The sequence below is a fragment of the Propithecus coquereli genome, unplaced genomic scaffold, assembly GCF_000956105.1.
Source record: "Propithecus coquereli isolate 6110/MARCELLA unplaced genomic scaffold, Pcoq_1.0 Scaffold5, whole genome shotgun sequence".
NCBI lineage: Eukaryota > Metazoa > Chordata > Mammalia > Primates > Indriidae > Propithecus > Propithecus coquereli.
In genome coordinates this window covers 9,566,971-9,587,912 of record NW_012150840.1, presented here as the reverse complement: position 1 = coordinate 9,587,912, position 20,942 = coordinate 9,566,971, and the positions used below count along the sequence as shown (strand labels likewise).

The 20,942-nt window shown below is 39.3% G+C and overlaps 1 protein-coding gene across 1 annotated transcript in view; it reads left to right on the top strand.

The window, feature by feature from the left end:
- The window catches only part of DCAF5 (DDB1 and CUL4 associated factor 5), a 108,555-nt gene that overhangs the window by 31,244 nt on the left and 56,369 nt on the right, over positions 1-20,942 (top strand). Inside the window, exons 2-5 of the mRNA XM_012656043.1 lie at positions 5,908-6,051; positions 8,161-8,197; positions 9,065-9,204; positions 11,301-11,430. Of these exons, the coding sequence (XP_012511497.1) occupies positions 5,908-6,051; positions 8,161-8,197; positions 9,065-9,204; positions 11,301-11,430 (451 nt within the window). The remainder of the gene's footprint in view (positions 1-5,907; positions 6,052-8,160; positions 8,198-9,064; positions 9,205-11,300; positions 11,431-20,942) is intronic.

The window sequence follows — 20,942 nt, the reverse complement described above, 5'->3', positions numbered from 1 at the left end:
GAATGGATTATCAAAATTTGGTATATGTTCACAATGGAATATTACTCAATCATAAGAAATGACAGTGATCTAGTACCTCTTACACTTTCCTGGATTAAACTTAAGACCTTTGTATATTTTGGATAGCAGTCCTTTATCACATGTGTCTTTTGCAAATATTTTCTCCTGCTTTGTGGCTTGTCTTCTCATTCTCTTGACATTGACTTTTGCAGAGCAGAAGTTTTTAATTTTAATGAAATCCAGCTTATCAATTGTTTCTTTCATGGATCGTGCCTTTGGCGGTGTATTTAAAAAGTCATTGCCATACCCAAGGTTATCTAGGTTTTCTCCTGTGTTATCTTCTAGGAGTTTTATAGTTTTGCCTTTTACATCTAGATCTCTGATCCATTTTGAGTTAATTTTTATGAAGGGTGTAAGGTCTCTGTCTAGATTCATTTTTTTGCATGTGGTTGTCAAGTTGTTTTAAAACCATTTGTAGAAAAAACTATCTTTGCTTGATTGTTTTGCCTTTGCTTCTTTGTCAAAGATCAGTTAACTATATTTGTGTGGGTTTATTTCTGGCTTCTGTATTCTGTTCCACTGATCTACTTGTCTGTTCTTTTACCAGTACCACTCTGTCTTGATTGCTGTAGTTTTTAAGTCTTGAAGTCAGATAGTGTCAGTCCTCCAACTTTGTTCTTCTCCTTCAAAATTGTGTTGGCTATTCTGGAGTTTTTTGCCTCTTCATATAAACTTTAGAATGAGTTTGTTGATATCCACAAAATAACTTGCTGGGAATTTGACTGGATTGCATTGAATTTATAGATCAAGTAGGGAAGAACTAAAAATATTGCGTCTTCCTCTCCATGAGCATATCTCTCCATTTATTTAGTTCTTCTTTGATTTTGTTCATCGTAGTTTTGTGGTTTTCCTCGTATAGATCTTGTACATACTTTGTTAGATTTATACCTAAATATTTCATTTTTAGGGTGCTAATAGAAATGGTAATATGTTTTTCATTTCAAATTCCACTTGTTCATTGCTGGCATATAGGAAAGGGATTGATTTTTATTAACCATCTATCCTGCAACCTTGCTATAGTAATCACTTATCTATTTTTTTTGAAGAGAAAAAACTTTACAGATACAGTTAAAGGGCTCTTCTACTATATGTGTGTTTATCCATAAATAATATATTTTACTTTTGTATATTTAAAAATACATGCTTAAATGTTACCTTTTTCGTGTCTTTTTGAAACTTGATTTTATTACCATTGTTAGATTTTCAAGATTTATTCATGTTGGTACACTTGTCTCTAGTTCATTTTAACTGCTGTATGGTGTTCCATCATGTTTAGATTTCACTTGTATTTGTAAATGCATAAAATTTATCCATTCCTGAATTGATATTTATGTCAACTGCAGTTTTTTTGATATTATGAACAACATTCTTATATATTTCCTTGTTGCACTTTGTGAGAATGTGTCTAAATTATAATTTGCATTTCCCTGATTACTATAGAGTTTGAGATCCTTTGCAGTGGTCCCTAACCTTTTTGGCACCAGGGACTGGTTTCATGGAAGACAGTTTTTCCACGGAAGGAGTGGGGAAGGTGTAGCTCAGGCACTCAGGCTGTGATGCAAGCAATGGGGAATAGGTGTAAATACAGATGAAGCTTCTCTTGCTCACCTCCTGCTGTGCAGCCGGGTTCCTAAGTTTCGTGGAAGACAATTTTTCCATGGATGGGGATGTGGGGGGAGAGGGGCAGAGCTCAGGCAGTGATGCACGGCCCAGTTCCTAATAGGTCATGGACTGGTACTGCCCCAGACCGGTGCCTGGCCACGGTCTGGCGGTTGGGGACTGCAGCTTTATAGTATCTGTTTGGGTTTCCTCTTCTGTGAGTTGTCTTTTCCTATTAGAGTTTTAAAAATTGTTTATAGGAATTCTTTGCATCTTCTTGGTATTAGGCCATGTATTAGTTTATTTGGGGCTGCTATAAAGGCTGGGTAATTTATAAAGAAAAGAGACTTATTTTGGCTCACGGTTTTGCAAACTGTACAAGAAGCTTGGTGCCAGCGTCCGCTTCTGGTGAGGGCTGCAGGGAACTTCCAATCAAAGCAGAAGGCTAAGAGGAAGTAAGCATGTCACATGGTGAGAGAAGGAGCAAAGAGAGGGAGGAGGTGGTGCCAAGCTCTGGAGCTAATAAAGTGAGAACTCATTATCACTGGGAGGGCACCAAGCCATTCCTGAGGGATCTCCCTCAAGACCCAGACACCTCCCACCAGGCCCTACATTCCCGACATTCAACACTGGGGATTAAATTTCTACCTGAGATTTGGAGGGGCAAACATCCAAACCAAACATCCAAAAATTACCAGTTTTGTGCATTGCTAGAATCCTTATAATCTCAGGCAGTTCTGTCCTGGTGCCTCAGTGTACTGCAGTTAGGTCTGCTTCTGTTTTTACTCCTGTGCTCCCTTATTTCTTTTTTTGTTTTTTTTTTTTGAGACAGAGTCTCACTCTGTTGCCTGGGCTAGAGTGCCATGGTGTCAGCCTACCCCACAGCAACCTCAAACTCCTGGGCTCAAGAGATCCTTCTGCCTCAGCCTCCCAAGTAGCTGGGATTACAGACATGCGCCACCATGCCTGGCTAATTTTTTCTGTATATTTTTAGTTGTTCAGCTAATTTCTTTCTATTTATAGTAGAGATGGTGTCTTGCTCTTGCTCAGGCTGGTCTCGAACTCCTGACCTCAAGTGATCCTCCCGCCTCGGCCTCCCAGAGTACTAGGATTACAGGCATGAGCCACCATGCCCGGCCCTGTGCTCCCTCCCTTATTTTATTCTTACTTAGATACTTTTGAGTTTCAGTAAGGCAGAGGATCTCTTCAATTTTCCATCAGATGAATTTGATTTGTTATGGTTCATTTTCTGTTCTCTAAGGCAGGCAGTATAGAATAGTACTTAAGAGTGGGGGTTATGAGGTCTTAACTGCTTACTTTTGAATCTTAGCCCAATCACTTACTGTGTGATCCTGGCAAGTTTATTCTCTTGTACTTGGCTTTGTAATCTATAAAACCAATGAGAGTAGAAGAACTAATCTGATCGCCATTTTATATTTGAGGCACAGGGAGATTAGGTTAGAAATATGAACAAGTAGAAGAAACGTGGGTTATCTCCTTTAATTTTCCACTTTTGCTAGAGACATAGGTATAGAGAAATATTTCTTTAATATAAAAAACACAGTACGGGCTGGGCGTGGTAGCTCACGCCTGTAATCCTACCACTCCAGGAGGCCGAGGTGGGTGGATCACTGGAGGTCAGGAGTTCAAGACCAGCCTGAGCAAGAGCGAGACCCCGTCTCTACTAAAAATAGAAAGAAATTAGTTGGACAACTAAAAATATATAGAAAAAATTAGCCGGGCGTGGTGGCGCATGCTTGTAGTCCCAGCTACTCGAGAGGCTGAGGCAGAAGGATCGCTTAAGCCCAGGAGTTTGAGGTTGCTGTGAGCTAGGCTGATGCCACGGCACTCTAGCTGGGGCAACAGAATGAGACTCTGTCTCAAAAAAAAAAAAAAAACAGTAGGGAAAGCAGTGATAAGTCCCTGAGTCATGGCTTCAGTGTTGGGGAAACAATAGGAGTGAACTATGGAGAACTGAAGTACCCATGGCCTGTCTAAATCTATTATTATGGTGAAAAACCATTTATATTGTCATTAAAATAAAATAAAACAACAAAACCCCAAACCATTATTTACAGGACCTTAACTTGATGTTTTACAAAGTGGTAAATTTGTATGAGATATAGAATTTAGTTACCATCCCAGGCCAGAGAACTCATAGTTGGAATAGGCAAATCATAAACAGAGAACACTGTGGGCTACACTTAAGGGATCAATCTAGTGGACAATGAAATACTTTGGAGGAAGACATAGAACTTTATTTTGACTGACAGTGGAAGGAAGAAGGAAGTTAAGAAACAAAGGAACTCAAGGAGCAAAGGTAACTTCTTTCTAGGGGTGGGAGAGTAAGTATGATTTGGCTACCATATTTTCTGTTAATTTTTTTTATAAAAGATATATGTATGGCAAAAGTTAAGCAGTACAGAAATGTATAAAGTAAACATTAAAATATGAAAGTTTCCCAGTAGTGTGTGTACCTAAAATAATTGAAAGCAGGGACTCAAACAGATATTTGTGTACCCGTGTTCATAGCAACATTATTCACTATAGCCAACCCAAATGTCCCTCAGTGGATGAATGCATAAACAAAATATGCATACAAAAGTATATATACAACTGAATACTATTCAGCCTTAAAAAGGAATGAAATTCTGATACATGCTACAACGTGGATGAACCTCAAAAGACATTATGCTAAGTGAATAAGCCAGACCCAAAAGGAGAAATTGTATATGATTCTAGCTGGATGAGATACCTAGAGTAGATGAATTCATAGAGGCAGAAGGTATAATAGTGGTTACTAGGGGCTAAGAGGAGTTATTATTTATTGGGTATAGAGTTTCATTTTGGGATGATGAAAAATTCTGGAGATAGATAATGGTAATGGATGCACAACATTGTATATGCACTTAATGCCACTGAATTGTACACTTAAAATGGTTAAAATGGTAATTTTCATGTATGTATATTTTATTACACACTCACAAAAAAGTCTCCCAAACCCAGCCTAACAGTTATAGTGGGCACTATAACTCCTTTATAGCCATCTAGATATGGCGGTGCAAATACAAGCATAGATACGCATGTGTAAGAATACTCATTCAATGCCTGCCTACTCTTTGGAGCACCCATTTAGGTGCTGGGTATTTCACAGTGAACGAAACTGACAAGGTTCCTGCTGTCATGGAGCTTTTTAAAAATCAGTTTTATACAAGTGGATATTGGTATACATACTGTTTTATACCTCATTTTTCCCCTTAATGAAGACCTTTGGACATCTTTCTGCATTAGCTCTTAAAGATTTACCAATTTAATGGCTTCATAGTGTGCCCTTGTATGGATGTGCTATAATTTTTGGCTATTGTATTTTTAGTTGAATGGAAGAGGGGAGACAGAGGTACAGAGCTTGCTATGGTTTGCTGCTGTTGTAACTTATATTTTTTTTTATGAAAGTATAAGTTTGTTATAAAAAGTAAAAGTAAAAACCCAATTGGTCCTCTACTTCTTTTAATCCTATTTCCTAGAAATAATAACCATTGTTAAGTCTGTTCATCCTTCCAGATATTTTTAATGAATCTTGCGAATATAAAGAATATGTAGAATATATATATTCTCATTCTCTAGGATCTGGCTGATACAGTGTAATATTGCTCATTTAATTCAGTGTATTGAGAGTAATGCAGAGGTAAGAGCTGGGCTGAGCTTCATGAGAGCCGATTCTGTCTAGACCTCCTACTATAAAAGTCAGGTGATTCCTTAGTTGTCATTTGTACAGTGTCTCATAGTTAATGAGATCACATCAAGGAGATTGTTTTGAAAACTATTACTCTAGAAATATTACCTCAGCGTTCTTTGGTTGCAAGCAATAGAAATCAACTCAGGGTCTGTGAAACTAAAAAAAGGACTTTAGCTGAAGGATTCTAGGTAGCATATGAAGAAATATTTAAACAACTGGGCTGTGGAAAGACAGGAACAGGGTGGTTTTAGGGATCTCAATATCAGTGCTTATCCCTTTCAATTTCTATATTGAATCGTTGAAGATTCGATTCCTGGGAGAGAGCGAGTGGCCTAGAGGTCATGTGCATACTTACTGATGGGGGTAGAATCCTGGCTTTACGTGCCCCATCAGAGTCTTACGGAGTTGGGGAGGTGCAGTTTTGGAAAGGATGGGATTTGAGGCCCGCAAAACCAAGGGTCGGCCTTGCAACATTAGCTGTTTTAACCCTAGATTCTTACTCCCTTCTTAAGGAGGAGATGACCGCCGGGTTCTGCTATGGCATATGGAACAAGCCATCCACTCCAGGGTCAAGCCCATACAGCTGAAAGGAGAGCATCATTCCAACATTTTTTGCCTGGCTTTCAACAGTGGGAACACCAAAGTGTTCTCTGGAGGTGAGAAAGGAGATACTACCTTGGGAAATTCACTGTGGTTGGGATTTTAGAGAAAGAAGTGCTAAAATAACTTCTTATTTTTCTTTCTGTATCTCAATGAGTTATGGAAGTCCTAGTTTCCCATAGCTAGGAATTGGGAAATGTAGTACTGCATTATATCAGTACTATGTATTTGGGTAGTGTCTGTCTGTCTGTCTTTTTTCTGCTTCCTTCCTCCCTCCCTCCCTCCCTCTGTCCCTTGGTAATGGCTTCCATCAACCACACCCCTTCTGACCACCAAATTTCTAGCCCTTGCCTCTTTTTTGAGCTGCAGATTTCCCCACTGGATATCTACTTGTGTTCCAAAAGCAATTTAAATACAACAGATATGAAACTAACATTATTAGTCTTTCCCAGCCCCAAAATTTCCTCTTTTTCTGCTGGATTTCCTTTCTCAGGTATTATTAACATTCCTCCAATTATATAAACTATTAGGTGTAACTTTAAGAAACTTTAAGACATTTAATCATTTTCAGCTTACAAAAATTGTAATCTCACATGTTTCATTCTAATAATTATCTTGAAGTCATCCTCAAACCTGCCTTTCTTTCATTTACACATCTAGTCAGACATCAGGTCCTGTCAGATCTGCCTTGAAAGCTTCTCATATTCATCCTTTAGTTTTTGTTCTCTTTCTATACCCACTGCTCAGCATCAGGTCCTCACCTTTGGCCTGGATTATTGCAGTGGCCCTCTGTGATTTCTGCTACCAGTCTCTAACCCCTCCTTTGAATTCATTGCTTATACAAGTTTTCTTTTTAAACATAAAGGTTTGACCATGTGAACCTTTGACCTTATAGTGCTCACAGAATAAAGTCTAAACCTTAATCTATCTGTGTGGCCTCATTTCCCTCCCCTGCTAGCCCATTAAACTACTTGCCACCTTCAGGTGTGCACTGCACTGTACTATTGCCCTCTGCCTTTTGCTCATGCTGTTCTTTCTCTTTGATTGTCCAGTCCCCAGCAATTCCTCTATGTCTTTCATTGGTAAGAGTTTTGAATTATTTGAGTTTCTCTTCATCTGTCTCCATCTTCCATGTACTTTCATCCCACTCATGAAGGAAATAATTGTTCCCATAGCTAGACCATATCGCTACAACAAGACAACCCCTCTTGTTGCTATCAGTTGTTCGTGCCTGGGCAGAATGTTGTTATTCTCATATACTCAGCATCTAGCACTGTGCCTGATACCTAGAGACATTAGTATGGGTTTCTTGATTTCATCGGTTTGCACTTACAATAGAATTTATAGCCAGGGCTTTATTTAAGGTGCTCTGGGCCACATCTTTTCTGCTACTTTTGCTTTCTATTTATGAGATTGTTGGTTGTGCATTTCAGCATAAATTGAGCCATTTTTTACTTTTTGTCTTTTCATATTTAGATTTTTATTTTTTGGCTATATAAACCACTTGAAGGTAGGACTACACAAATCATGAATATAGTATTTTTAGATACCTTGGTAGAATAAAGAAAAATGCAAGATAGAAACTTTCTCATTGTTTAGAATCACACAGTCCTCAAATTTTAATGCTTTGTAAGATGATGAGGATAGGAATAATAGCAAACATTTATTGGGGGTTTATTAAGTGCTCAGCTGTATTCTCAATGCTTTTACAGACGTACTGTTATCTTCACAATAATAACCCTATGAAGTAGGTACAGTTATTATCCCTATTTTATAGGTAAAATCCTGAGGCATTGAAATGTTAGAGATAATGAGTGTTTTGCTGAGGGGGGAAAGCTAGCTTGGATGAGTGAATTGTTTTGCCCATGATCATTTACTCTTTTCCTTAATGGCCAAAGTGTTTTACATCATCCACTGGATAATACATTTTGGGAACCATTACTGTGTTATACCTCATTGCTGTTAGGTTTTTAAAATTCTCTGTAAGAATGTCCTTTCCTTCTTAAATTATTTTTATAAACTTTTTTTCTAGTTAACATTCCTAATTTGTATTAACATTGACTTTGTTCGTGTTTTTTCCCTGAAAACTTTTAAATACTAAATTGTAATGTGGACAGGGACCACCTTGTAGGAATTATCAAATGTCTGATTTTTTTTCTTTACAGGAAATGATGAGCAAGTTATCCTCCATGATGTTGAAAGGTAAATAGATTGTTGATGTGTGAAGATGATTGACTCTTTTTCATATTAAGAGAGGCAAATATCTCTTTAGACCAAAATAGTTTTTTTTTTTTTTTTGAGGAAGATAGTGTGAAACCAGCTATCCTTTTCTAAAAAAGACTCCTGTCAAAGTTTTGAAATAAAGTTTTGATTTATTAAAGAAAAAAGGATTTGCAAAGTTTGTATGAAAGGATAGTTTTTAGGTGAAAATTTAAAAGGAGAGGTTGGAAGAGAAGGGAGTATAATATGTAATTATAGTAATAATAGCTAATATTTATTGAGTTCTTACTATTTGCTGGGCACCATTCTAAGTGCTCTATGTGTATTAATTCATTTAACCCTCACAATCATTTGAAATGGAGGTGCAGAGGTGTTAGGTCACGTGGCGCTAGGATCTGAACTTAGGCAGCCTGGCATCAGAGTCATGCTGTTAATCACCATGCCAGATTGCTAGGAGATCCCTCTTCCACCCCTGCTGGCATCAGATTTGGCTGCTTTAAAGCTTTCCCTTGCTTTTTGGACATCAAGCACACCACTCCCAAATTTGCATACAAGCAGATGCATTCTGTAATAAACAAAAACACAAAACTCAGCTATTGAGTCACTTTTAAATATGCTTATTTAGTATAAAAATTATCATGACATCTGTAAAAACTCTCTTTAATAGTACTCTTTTTTTTTTAAACCTGAAAATTGAATACCTACCTTTTAGGAAATATAATATCCTTTGGGTTTAGCTGAGTTGACTTCTAGAAATGAAAGAGACTGTACCCTAGATACTGGAGGGTTGGGACTCTGCACTGTGTTTGTGTGTATGTGTGTGCCTCTTTCTTGCTCTCTGTCTCTCAGCAGTGAGACCCTGGACGTGTTTGCTCATGAAGATGCAGTATATGGCTTGTCGGTAAGCCCAGTGAATGACAACATTTTTGCCAGTTCCTCAGATGATGGCCGGGTTCTTATTTGGGACATCCGAGAGTCTCCCCATGGAGGTAGGGTCACTGTGCAAAAAGCTGTTGGATTGTGTTGAACAGGTTGATGACAGGTTCATTGCACATCCAATTTATGACCTGAGTATCTAGGTGCAAGTGACATTAAGGGAGAGGAAATGTGAAATTCTCACATGGCATAAGATGCACATCTTTGGAGGTCTTATCCTACTCCTAAGTAGTCAGAAGTGAGGCATCTTTGCAAACCTTTCTCTACCCATCTGTGAATCTCCACAAACTCTTGCACCTTGATGTTTAATGGCCCCAAGGAGCAAAAGGTATGGTGCCTCACTGTGAAGGGTAGACACCAAGGGCCAGCTCTGTGTGTGCTGCTGACATGCACATATTCTTATTTCTTTACAGAGAATGGGAGTGCTATGCACTTTCTTGCATCCTAGCTTCAGGCTTGTTACTTTGTTGAAAGAACCACAGAGCTTCACCTTATCTATGTGTAAGATCTTAAAATGATGGCAGATATACTCTGTTTAAAGGAAATTGTCAGCCAGGCATGGTGGCTCATGCCTGTAATCATAGCACTTTGGGAGGCCAAGGCAGGAGGATCACTTTAGGCCAGGAGTTTGAGACCAGCCTGGGCAACATAGCGAGACTCTGTCTCTGCAAAAATAATTAAAAAAAAATTAGCTGAGCATGATGGCGCACACCTGTATTTCCAGCTATTTGGGAGGCTGAGGCAGAAGGGTTGCTTGAGCCCAGGAGGAGTTCAAGGCTGCAGTGAGCTGTGATCCCACTACTGCCCTCCAGCCTGGGTAACAGAGTGAGACCCTCTCTCTAAAAAATTAAAATAAAGGGAATTGTGTGAGTGCGTCTTCCAAATGTGCCCTTTGAGTCTCTGACATGTAAAGTGAAGAACTTGTTTTGTTGACTTTCTCCAAAGTTCTTCAGGAAATGCATCTCTTCAGCTCATTTCCTGCAGAGAGATTTCTGTCTATAACTCTGCCTGTCTTCAAAAGACCCGTTCCTCCAGCATCACCGTCAGTGCCACTGTCACACCCACCCTGGTCTTAGTGCACTTCTGTAATGATCACACCTGTGTACATGCAGTTATTATCCTGACTGCTTTGTCTCACAGAATCTGGGTCTTCTTTTTTTTCTATATTCCAAGCATTTAATGTATTGGGCTTTGCTCATTTTTGAGTTTCAGGCTATAAGAAAAGCTTGTTCTTAGGGTCAGACAGGTAAGGTAGCAGCAAGCAGCAGCTGTGGATGAGTCCCATGTGCTTGGTAGGTGAGATTCACCTTTGTCTGAACTGCCTGATGACTGAGATAACAGTGCTTCACTTGCCCTGAGGCCTGTGAAGTACTGCGTATGGAAGTCATAGGCTGAGAAGTGCTTTGTGTATTACTCTAACGGGTTCCATGGGAGTCTGTCCTCCTAGGCAACTAAGTGATTTCTTCCTCACCTGGAGCCTGCTAATTGATGCAAAGGGATGCAGAGTTTTTAGGTGAAGTTGATTAGGAGTTGGTTGGGTGCAAGAGAAGTTGAAGTTTTAAGTACCTTTCTTTTTTTAAAAAAAAAAATACTCTAATATTGAAGTAAAATCATAAAATTCTAGACTGAGGCCACTTTATTTTCAATTTAGGGAACATTGTGAACCAGAAGGGAAAACTACATTATTGTTTTGCCTTAATTTTTTTCATTGTTCTTCTTTGTCTTAATTAAATCTGTGTGCAGTTTTAAAACTTTTAATTTCTAAAACTAATAAATTTGGATTAAAGGTATAACAGTCCTACCAGAATTGGTTGTGAATTTTTTCAGCTCATGTGAAATTCAGTTTTACTTACCGTCAAACATTTTTAGTAACCATTTTCATTTTGTCACAGGATTTAAATAGATGCTATATGTATTTCTGAGTACTATAGCTTAAAATGTGGTTAAATGTGTTTAGTTGCCATATATGGGACTCATGGGGACTTTGTGAGTAGAGGTGACTGGTGGGATGATGTACTACGTTGGGTTCCAGGCCATGGGAGTGCTCATTAAAGAGTGTGCTCCTACTCAAATCCACACTTCTGTCTGTCTCCCTGCCCCTGGCCCAAAGGTGCCTGGAATGAACTGATCGTAATTTCTCTTTTCACAGAGCCCTTCTGCCTGGCAAACTATCCATCGGCCTTTCATAGTGTCATGTTTAACCCTGTGGAGCCCAGGTTATTGGCCACAGCCAATTCAAAGGAAGGAGTGGGACTCTGGGATATTCGAAAACCTCAGAGGTGAGCCCCCTTTATTGATAAGGTGTTAAAACTTTCCTCCGCCTCATTTCTCAGGTAATGTGATCAGCCAGCAAGTGTCGTGAGGACCTGTTTGGCAGTTTTCTCAGTTGAGCATTTCCTAATATGTACTGATACTTCTGAAGCCACGAGAGCCTGTTCCCGAGGAGCAGGCAGTGTGAGAAATCCACACTTCTAGCTGCGGATGCATCATAAATGGGAATCTGAACTCTACACAGGGTCAGTTCTGGGCAATTATATGAAGTAGTGAGACTTCCCTTTAGTATTGTGCTCTCTCTTTAGGCCCAGTGTTCCCCAGATATGCAGGAACTCTTGCTGGGGGAAAAGAGATTTGCCAAACCCATTGCTGCTGAGACAGGGGTTCTTAAATGGGCTTCAGGAGAACTGTGAACTCCCAAAATTATATGGAAATTACATATTGTGTATTCATTTAAGTGCATTTTTCTGAGAAGGAAGTTTGCTTTTCCCAGTTTCTCAAAAGGTCCAGTGACCACAAGAGCAAAAGATGCAGAGCCAGTGCCCACGGTGTTAGGGACCTCTATGTATTTCTTCTTCTGTTCACCTTATTATAAGAGTACACTCAGGACAATCCTTAACTAATGGTACAAATCACTAATGGGAGAGTTTCAGGCATCATTAAAGGATGCGGAGATGGGGGCGACTAGGAGGTTCTTTTATGTTCCCTAAATCCCATGGGATAGGGACAACCTTTTATGGCACCTGTGCATAAAGCTGGCCTTGCTTTATAAAAAATTTACATGTACTGTCAACCAGCTCCTTTGGAAATTCTACATGGTAGTAATTTCCCACTTCTTAAAGCTATATTGCAAAAGAATATCATGGAAAGTAAGCAAGGTTATAATTTATTTCATAGGCCTCAGATGAAAGGGGTAGTAAAGTACAGAGGATTATCTTCGTTGATGATATCTAGTCCTAGGTGATTCTTTCCATGGGGCAGTAAGAGGGGGATGGGACTATTGTAGCAGATCTTTGTAGCCTAGAGGGGTGTCCTTGGTGTTGAGCAGGGCTCCCTGAGATTTATCCTGCCCTCTCTATTGCATGGTTCTTGCTTTTCCAGGCTATTGAAATGTGTGTAGTGGCAGGACTCCTAATGTGCCTTTACACTGTGTGCTTAAGGAGGCTTGCTGCCTGCCAGGAAGACAGTCTCCTGTGTTCAGTTGTGGTGTCTGCCGCTTCAGGCTCTTTAGGAATAACTGTTCTGCCTCATCCATATTATAGAAGGCAGAACAACTTTTTGACAGGCTATCAACTTCTTTTTTCAATTAACAATATCTTGGGCCAGGTGCAGTGGCTCATGCCTGTAATCCTAGCACTCTGAGAGGCTGAGGCCGGAGGATCGCTTGAGCTCAGGAGTTCCAGAACAACCTGAGCAAGAGAGAGACCCCATCTTTACTAAAAATAGAAAAAATTAGCCAGGCATGATGGCATACTCCTGCAGTTCTAGCTACTCAGGAGACTGAGGCAAGAGGATCACTTGAGCCTAGGAGTTTGAGGTTGCTGTGAGCTAGGCTGATGCCACGGCACTCTAGCCCAGGACACAGAGCAAGACTGTCTCAAAAAAAAGTCTTGGAGCTCGTTTCATGTCAACACTTACAGACCTAGCTCATTCTTTTAATGACTGTATGGTATTCCCATTTATACGATGTACCAAACAACCAGGATTTCTTGTTTCTAGTTTTTGTCATTAGAAACAATATTGCATTAAACCTGATTGCACATCTGTCTTGGCCTACTTTTGCAGAAATATCTGTACTGAATTGCTGCATCAAAGGATATGTGTTTTTAAATTTTTGATAAAAATTTTTGAATTGTACCCTCACCACCAAAGGCTGTGCTGACTTACAGATCTACCAACTATGTATGAGACTGCATGTTTCTCTAGACCCTTCTCAACACTTAAACTATTGCTAGTCTTAGAGGGGAAAATGACATCTTGTTTTGATTTCTTCTTTGATTATGGGTAAGGTTATATTATTTCTTTGGTAACCTATAGTTTTCAAAGCCCATATGGGAGAAAAGTCATCTATTAATAATAAGGCTAATTGGCAATCTTTACTGATTTCTTTCTTGGAATAAAAGAAGGAGCACAGTGCCATGGGGATTAGGATGTTTTTGCATTTATTTAAACTCTTCTAAAGTTCTGTGAGGTTTTATGGGTATCACGCAGAAAAGGGGCATGAAATATCCTTGGAATACTTCTTAACTTCACATCCGCTGGAATTTGGGGATTAAATTACAGATCTTTCCTGTTTGAATTCCCATAGTACAAATTGGTGTGGGGGAGGAAGAGAGGGCCCTTCTTCTTTTTCATGTAGGATTAATTATGCAGCATTGCAATAGGTAATTTGTCTCATGAGCACAGCTGCCTAGAAACCCCAACTCAGATCTTGGGACAAATCTGAATCCCTTGGGAGGACAAGCCTGCAATAGGATAGATCTATTTCAGGAACACTTAAAGTCTAGGGAGAGATTTTTAGGGGATTTGTGAACCCCTTATAATTGCAGGTGAAATTGCGTGTGCTTGTGTATATGAACAAGCACACATGTAACATTTTTTTCTAGGTACGGGAGAGAGCTTTTACTGGGCTATCATAGGAGCCTTGACCCCCAAAAGATAAGAATTGCTCAATGTTCTGAAGATTGTAGGTTTAGAGCCTATTGTGGTTCCTTAGCAAGCTTTTAAATGACTTCCAGCTTGCAATAGCATGGGCAGGAGGGTGAATTCAGGGCCTACTCAGAAAGGAGGCTACTAGCCTCCTTAGAAACACAATCTCCTTGAAGCAATGAGGGGGGATCACACTGAACACCCTTTCCTTCCTGGTTTAACCTGTGGGTATTTAGTGTTTGAATGATTTCTCTAGCCTACTCTATGCCTGTGCTGTACCTCTCTACTTGGTGGCCTGTAAGTGTGTGAGCAGTCACTTTTGTCCTACTGCTGCCCCGATATAAGCTGATTAGAGGGCTGGCTGGCAGAATAAAATGTCAGCTCTACAAAGGACTTTAGTTATAATCTGAGCTGACTTCCTCATTGTGTGGATTAAGAAACTAGCCCAGCAAGGTAAGGGGAGGTGGAAGAACTTGATAGTTTAGAGTGTAGGCTCATACTTCCTGTGTTTAAGTCCAGGCAATACACCATTTGTTGTTGTTGTTCTGAGGGGAACATTGAAATAAACTTTAATCTAGTTTTTTTTTTTTTAATTTTTTTGTAGAGACAGGGTCTCACTATGTTCCCCAGGCTGGTCTCAGACACCTGGCCTCAAATGGTCCTCCTGCCTTGGCCTCCCAAAGTGTTGGGATTACAGGCATGAGCCAGACCTGGCTGGGCAGTACACCTTAATAGCCATGTGATATTGAGCAAGTTAATTTACCTCTTAGTATATGATGATGACAATTATATGAATAATTACCTTATTTAATCCTATGACAACCCTATCAGGCAGGTTCTGTTATTCTTATTTTAATGATAAGGAAATCAAGGTCCAGAGAGGTGAAATAACGTGTGCGTGTGTGTATACATATATATCATCCTTCCCATCCCCCCTTTTTCTAAATCAAATTGGGTCCCTGCACATTCTAGTTTTCTTTCATCTATGCCTCTGTGCAATAGAAATTTTTCAGAACTCCTCTCAAATTTTTCTCATACAGACCTCTCAAACTCTGAACTCTGAAGTTCTTTAGACTTTCTATCACTAAAAATGAAACCCCTTTTCACTCTCTCATGGCCCAGCCCCTGTCTACATGCTAGCTGTCTAAGTTTCTTGCCTTTTGTAACCCTGGAAATCTGCATATGCTATTTATTTTGCTACGAAACTTTAGAACAGGTGGTAAACTATCTGCCTATAGGTCATATTCAACCCACAGAGTTATTTTGTTTAGCGTATATGATATTCTAGAGTTTGGAAAATTGCAAAGAAAAATTGCAATTTCTAACATCTCTTGAAAACGTAAAAAGATCTGATATTCTTGCACCTTTGTTCTCATATAGCAACAGTCAGCCAAAACTGAGTGATAGGTTTCCCTTTAAAATTTTGTGGTACGTTAAGGATCTCACCACTTCTTGATGTCTTAATCCAGACATAACCCCTCATTTACATTACTTGCCTAGCCCTGTGGACATTAGAATTGGAAAGGTCTGCTTTAGGGGTTTTAGTGGTGATAAGTGGGCCTTAGGGAGGAGAAACTTGAACATAAGAGACTGGATAAGAGAGAAAACATCACATATACAAGTATTGCATATTTGGACAAGGTTTTATTTATTTTGTTTAGATTATTTCTGCTGAGGTCTTTTTACAACCATCCTCCTTTGTCATTGTCAATGTCCCAGTTATGTCTTACTTGGGCTATTGCAGTGGCCTCTGAACAGTTTTCAGAACTGAGATCTAATGTCTGGAGAATTCAGGAAAAGCAGAGTTTCCCTGCTTTCACTCTGCTTGTCTCACCTTTTTCCTTGCCTGTTTTAGCTGTCTGCTTACTCACCACCTTTCTCTTGTCTAATCTCTTTAGTTCCTGTCAGGAATTATTAGTTCTGTGACAGCTAACAGTGTCTTGCTTTGACAAGAATAATAAAGAGTAGTTCTTTCCCACTCAGAAATAAAACTGGGATAAGCCAGGAATCCCTATAAAGATTTACCTTATAAGATGGTGCTTTTATGTGTTGTGTAAAGGACACATCTGAAAACACAAATTCCTACTATCAGAGGAAATTGCTCTTAGGACCTCATCTGGCTTTGCGGACCTTTAGGTTAAATGTCTGTTCTTTGGGGCCTGTTCCAATCCTACTTCTATAGAAACCAAATTAAATGAAACTCCTTGTCTTCAGAACAAGCCAGAAAATCTCTGCCATATTGCATTTGAGGGTTGCTCAAATATATTATGGGAAAATAGAGCCCAGGGGTTCAACATTCCTGCTCATTTTAAAAATTGAATTTTTTATCTTTTACTTACTGATTTGCAGTTCTTTATAAATTCTAGATATGAATTCTTATTCAATATATGTATTAGGAATAATTTTTCTATACTATGACTTGTCCTTGGCTCATCTTTTCACTTACTTAATGTGGTCTTTGATGAATAAAAGTTCTTAATTTTAATGGAATTCATAAAATTCATAAATGCTCCATAAAAAGATATCCAAATAGCTAATAAGCATTTGAAAGGTACTGAACTTCATTATTCCTGAGGGAAGTGCAAATTAAAACCACAGTGAGTTATCACTATATACCTAGAATGGTTAAAATTAAAAAGACTGACAGTACCAAGTGTTGACAAGAGTGTGGACCAACAGAAACTCTCATATTTTAGGTGAGCGTAAGTTGGTATAACCATGAGGGAAACCTATTTGTCAGTATCTACTAAAGCTAAACATATGACTCAGTGACCCAGCAATCTCACTCTTAGGTATATTTAAGAGAAATGAGTACATATTTCCACCAAAGACTTATACAAGAACCATTCTCAGCTACTTTATTCACAATAGCCAAAAGCTAGAAACAACTTAAATGTTCAACCAAGAAAATGATAAATATACTGTGGAATAACCAACCATACAACAGAATACTACACAGGCATAAATAAAGAACAAACTACAGATACGCACATTGACATGGATGAATCTAACCATCATAATGTTGAATGAAAGAAGCCAGGATAGAAAAGAGGCTGCACTGTGTGATTCCATTTGCATGATGTTTAAGAACAGGTAGGTTATAGAAGTCAGAATAGTGGTTACCTCTGGGTAGGATACTGACTGAAGAAGGCATGAGGGAAACTTCTGGGGTTCTGTGTCTTGATCTGGGTGGTAGTTTTATGTGTGTATACTTACGTAAAAATTTATCGAGCTATACACTTTGAATTAGTGTACTTTGCTGTATCATGTTGTATCTTTAAATAAATTAAAAAATAATCCAAGGCCACTGTTGTTTTCAAGTAGGTATTTATCTTCTTCCCTGTGATTCCGATGGTTGTAGCAACATCACTGGCTCTTTAGGGAGGTGGCTTGAAGAGACAAAAGAGAGTTAGGAGGACCTAGCAATTTAGATGGTATTGTAGAAAATGCAACAGAAAAGCTGGGGATCATTGGGGTTTGTTTGTCACAATGATTAACTCTAGCCAGGGGACGTGCCTTCTGTTTAGCTATTCTGTTCTTCCTGTCTTCTCCCACTCACCCATCTTTACCATGCGTACACATATAGTACGCATGCAAGTGTTCCATCCTCTGAAACCCTTAATGAAAAGCTTGTTTTCTTCCTAGCACAGGATTCTTAAATTCTTTGTTTTTTATTAATATTTTCACCCCTTTTATAATCATACCGGTTAAAATCTCGGAGTCCTATTTGACCCTTCTGTCTCTCCTTCTCTCTGCCATAAGCAGCCTTGCTCTGTTAGTGCCTGGCCACTCTTTTTAGTTCTTAAAGCCTCTGCCCCATCTCAGACCCGTTTCCCTCTGTCCATAAGGTATTGACTGCACTGGCTCCTTCACTTGCTTCTTGCTTCTGGCATAAAGTGCATATCCTTAAACATCACTTTTGCGATTTCCCTACCCAGGAGCTTTAGTGGCTTCTTGTTATCTTTGTTCACATCCATATTGCCATAACCTATAATGCAGGATGCTCTAAGAAAATATTTTTTGGGAATGAATTTGTGATCTCCTTTACTGGATAAAAGCAAAACTCCTTGGGCAAGCAGTCTGCCCTTTCTCTAATGTCAGTCTCCCTTCTCCCCTTGCACTGCTTCCCCATGTAAGAACACATGCACAATAGAGAAGAATTTCTCCCTTTTTTGTGATTTTTCTTTCTTTCTTTTTAAAAAATATATTATAAATGAAGATGAGGTTTTATTATGTCATCTATGCTAGTCTTGAACTCCTGGGCTTAAGTGAATTTCTCCCACCTCAGCCTCCACAGTGCTGAGATTATAGGTGTGAGCTACTACGCCTGGCCTCTTGATTTTTTTTTAACCTCTTCAAGACGTAGTTACCAAGATCAAATGGTAACCTATCAGAGAAAACTTCCTTGCTGTATCTCCCTGTTAGATATATATATACACATATTTTTTTTTTTTGTGACAGGGTCCCATTCTGTTGCCCAGGCTAGAGTATAGTATGGTCTTCATTGCACACTGCAACCTCAAACTCCTGGGCTCAAGTGATGCTCTTGCCTCAGCCTCCTGAGTAGCTGGAGCTACTAGTGTGCACCATCATGCCTGGCTAATTTTTTAAAAAGTTTTTTGTAGAGACAGAGTTTTGCCATGCTACCCAGGCTGGTCTCAAACTCCTGGCCTCAAGCAATCCTCCTGCCTTGCCTCCCAAAGTGGTAGTAGGATTGCAGGCGTGAGCCACTGTGGCCCCTGTTATGTAGTCTTAAAGATTCTTTTACTCACCGTGTCCCCAGCACCTAGCACCATTTTGGCACAGAATATGCGTTGAATGAATGAGACTTTCCCTAAGTTATAGAGGAAGCGATCTCTATATTTAGGATCTCTGTAAAGTACTTATGGTCTGTGTCTTTCATGTTGCACGTCTCAGTTGCTGCTTTTGGCATCATTAGTTATCTTTTATTTATTTATACAAAGTCTTGCTCTGTCACCCAGACTGGAGTATAGTGATGCAATCACAGCTCACTGCAACCTCCAACTCCTGGGCTTGAGTGATCCTCCTGGCTCAGCCTCCCGAGTAGCTAGGGCTACAGGCATGCACCACCACACTTGGCTAATTTTTTAAATTTTTTGTAGAGTTGAGGTTTCACTGTGTTGCCCAGATTGATCTTGAACTCCTTGCCTCAAGTCGATCCTCCTGCCTTAGTCTCCTAAAGTGCTGGGATTACAGCTATGAGCCACCGTATCTGACTGTTAGTTATCTTTTAATGTAACTATGTCTCATCTCCAACTAGACCAGTAAACCAGTATTATGTCTTTGATTTCCTTCTCAGTGCCCAGGAATTGCTTCGCTTAAAGGAGGCACTTGTCCTAAACTATATTAGTATTTGTGTGTTTCTATGAATTTTAAGGAAGGGTCGTGTTTTATTCATCTTTAATTTCTAACGCCTAGCACAGTGCTTGGAATATTATGGAAACTTAGTAAAAATGGCACAGTGTTACACAAAATAGTCGAAGCTAACCTTTTCAAAATGTTTTCAAAGCTAACTTTGTATAATGTTTATGGACCTATTGATCTCTGAGTATAATGGCATGGATCAAAATGTTATATCTAAGGAATAAATCCTTAGAGAGGTTGTAAGGGTTCTTGCTGTGTTCGAATGCCTCTGTCAATTAGTTAGTTATGTGGGAGAGAGCCAGGTATTCTGGTGAAGTTGCTTTCTAGCTTTCATGCCACACGGGGGAGCTATAGAATCATTTTTTGTCCACTGGAGGATGCCTGGCCCCTGGTACTCTTACTCAGTGATTCTCAAATTTTAAGGAGCATCAGGATCACCACGGGAGCTTGTTAAAGTGCTCCTTCCTGGAGCCCATACCCAGAGATTGAATTGTTGGTCTGGGGTGGGACCTTCCATTTTTAATATTCCGGGTGATTTAGCAACTTTGTTTATCTTGCAACAAGGAAGTTGTGGTTATTCAGAGAGATCTGTGAATTTGCTAGAGTTCTCAGACCCAGGGTCTTTGGGCTTTAGGCCAGAGTTTTCCTATGTCCATTCCTTCTCACCAAACATAAATGTGCCTTTTACAACAAGAGACCTAGCATTAGACCAGAGCATCTGGAGAATGGATGGGAGTTCTGGAAGCATATACCATTTCATTATCTTTCTTTTAATACTCCCAAGTCCATTTATTCAGGAGGAGATGATATCAAAACCCTAAATCAAATGGACTTTCTTTTTAAAAATCAAATTTTGACTTTTTTCCTTTTTTTGTTTTGTTTAGTTTTGAGACAGGGTCTCATTTCGTTGCCTGGGCCAGAGTGCAGTGGTGTCATCATAGCTCACTGCAACCTCAAACTCCTGAGCTCAAGTGATCTTCCTGCCTCAGCCTCTGAAGTAGCTGGGACTACAGGTGCATGCCACCACACCTGGCTAAGTTTTCTAAATATTTTTTGTGGAGACAGGATCTCACTATGTTGCTCAGGCTGGTCTCGGACTCCTGGCCTCAAGCGATCCTCCTGCCTTGGTCTGTCAAAGTGCTGGGATTATAGGCATGAGCCACCAAGCCCAGCCTCCTTTTAAAAATTTTATTGTAAAAAAATTTTCAAATACATAAAAAAGTAGAATAGTAAAAATAGAATTTACCTATTGTGGATATTTCTTACAATATGAGATCCTTTGTCTGGCTTCTTTTACTTAGCATCATGTTTTTGAGATTCATCCATGTTGTAGCACGTATCTGTACATCATTCCTTTTATGACTAATAGTCTAATTGTGTGAATGTGCACATTTTGTTTATCTGGTTATTTTGGTTCCATCTTTTGGCTATTGTGAATAATGCTGCCATTATCATTTGTGAACAAGTATTTGTTTGAGTACCT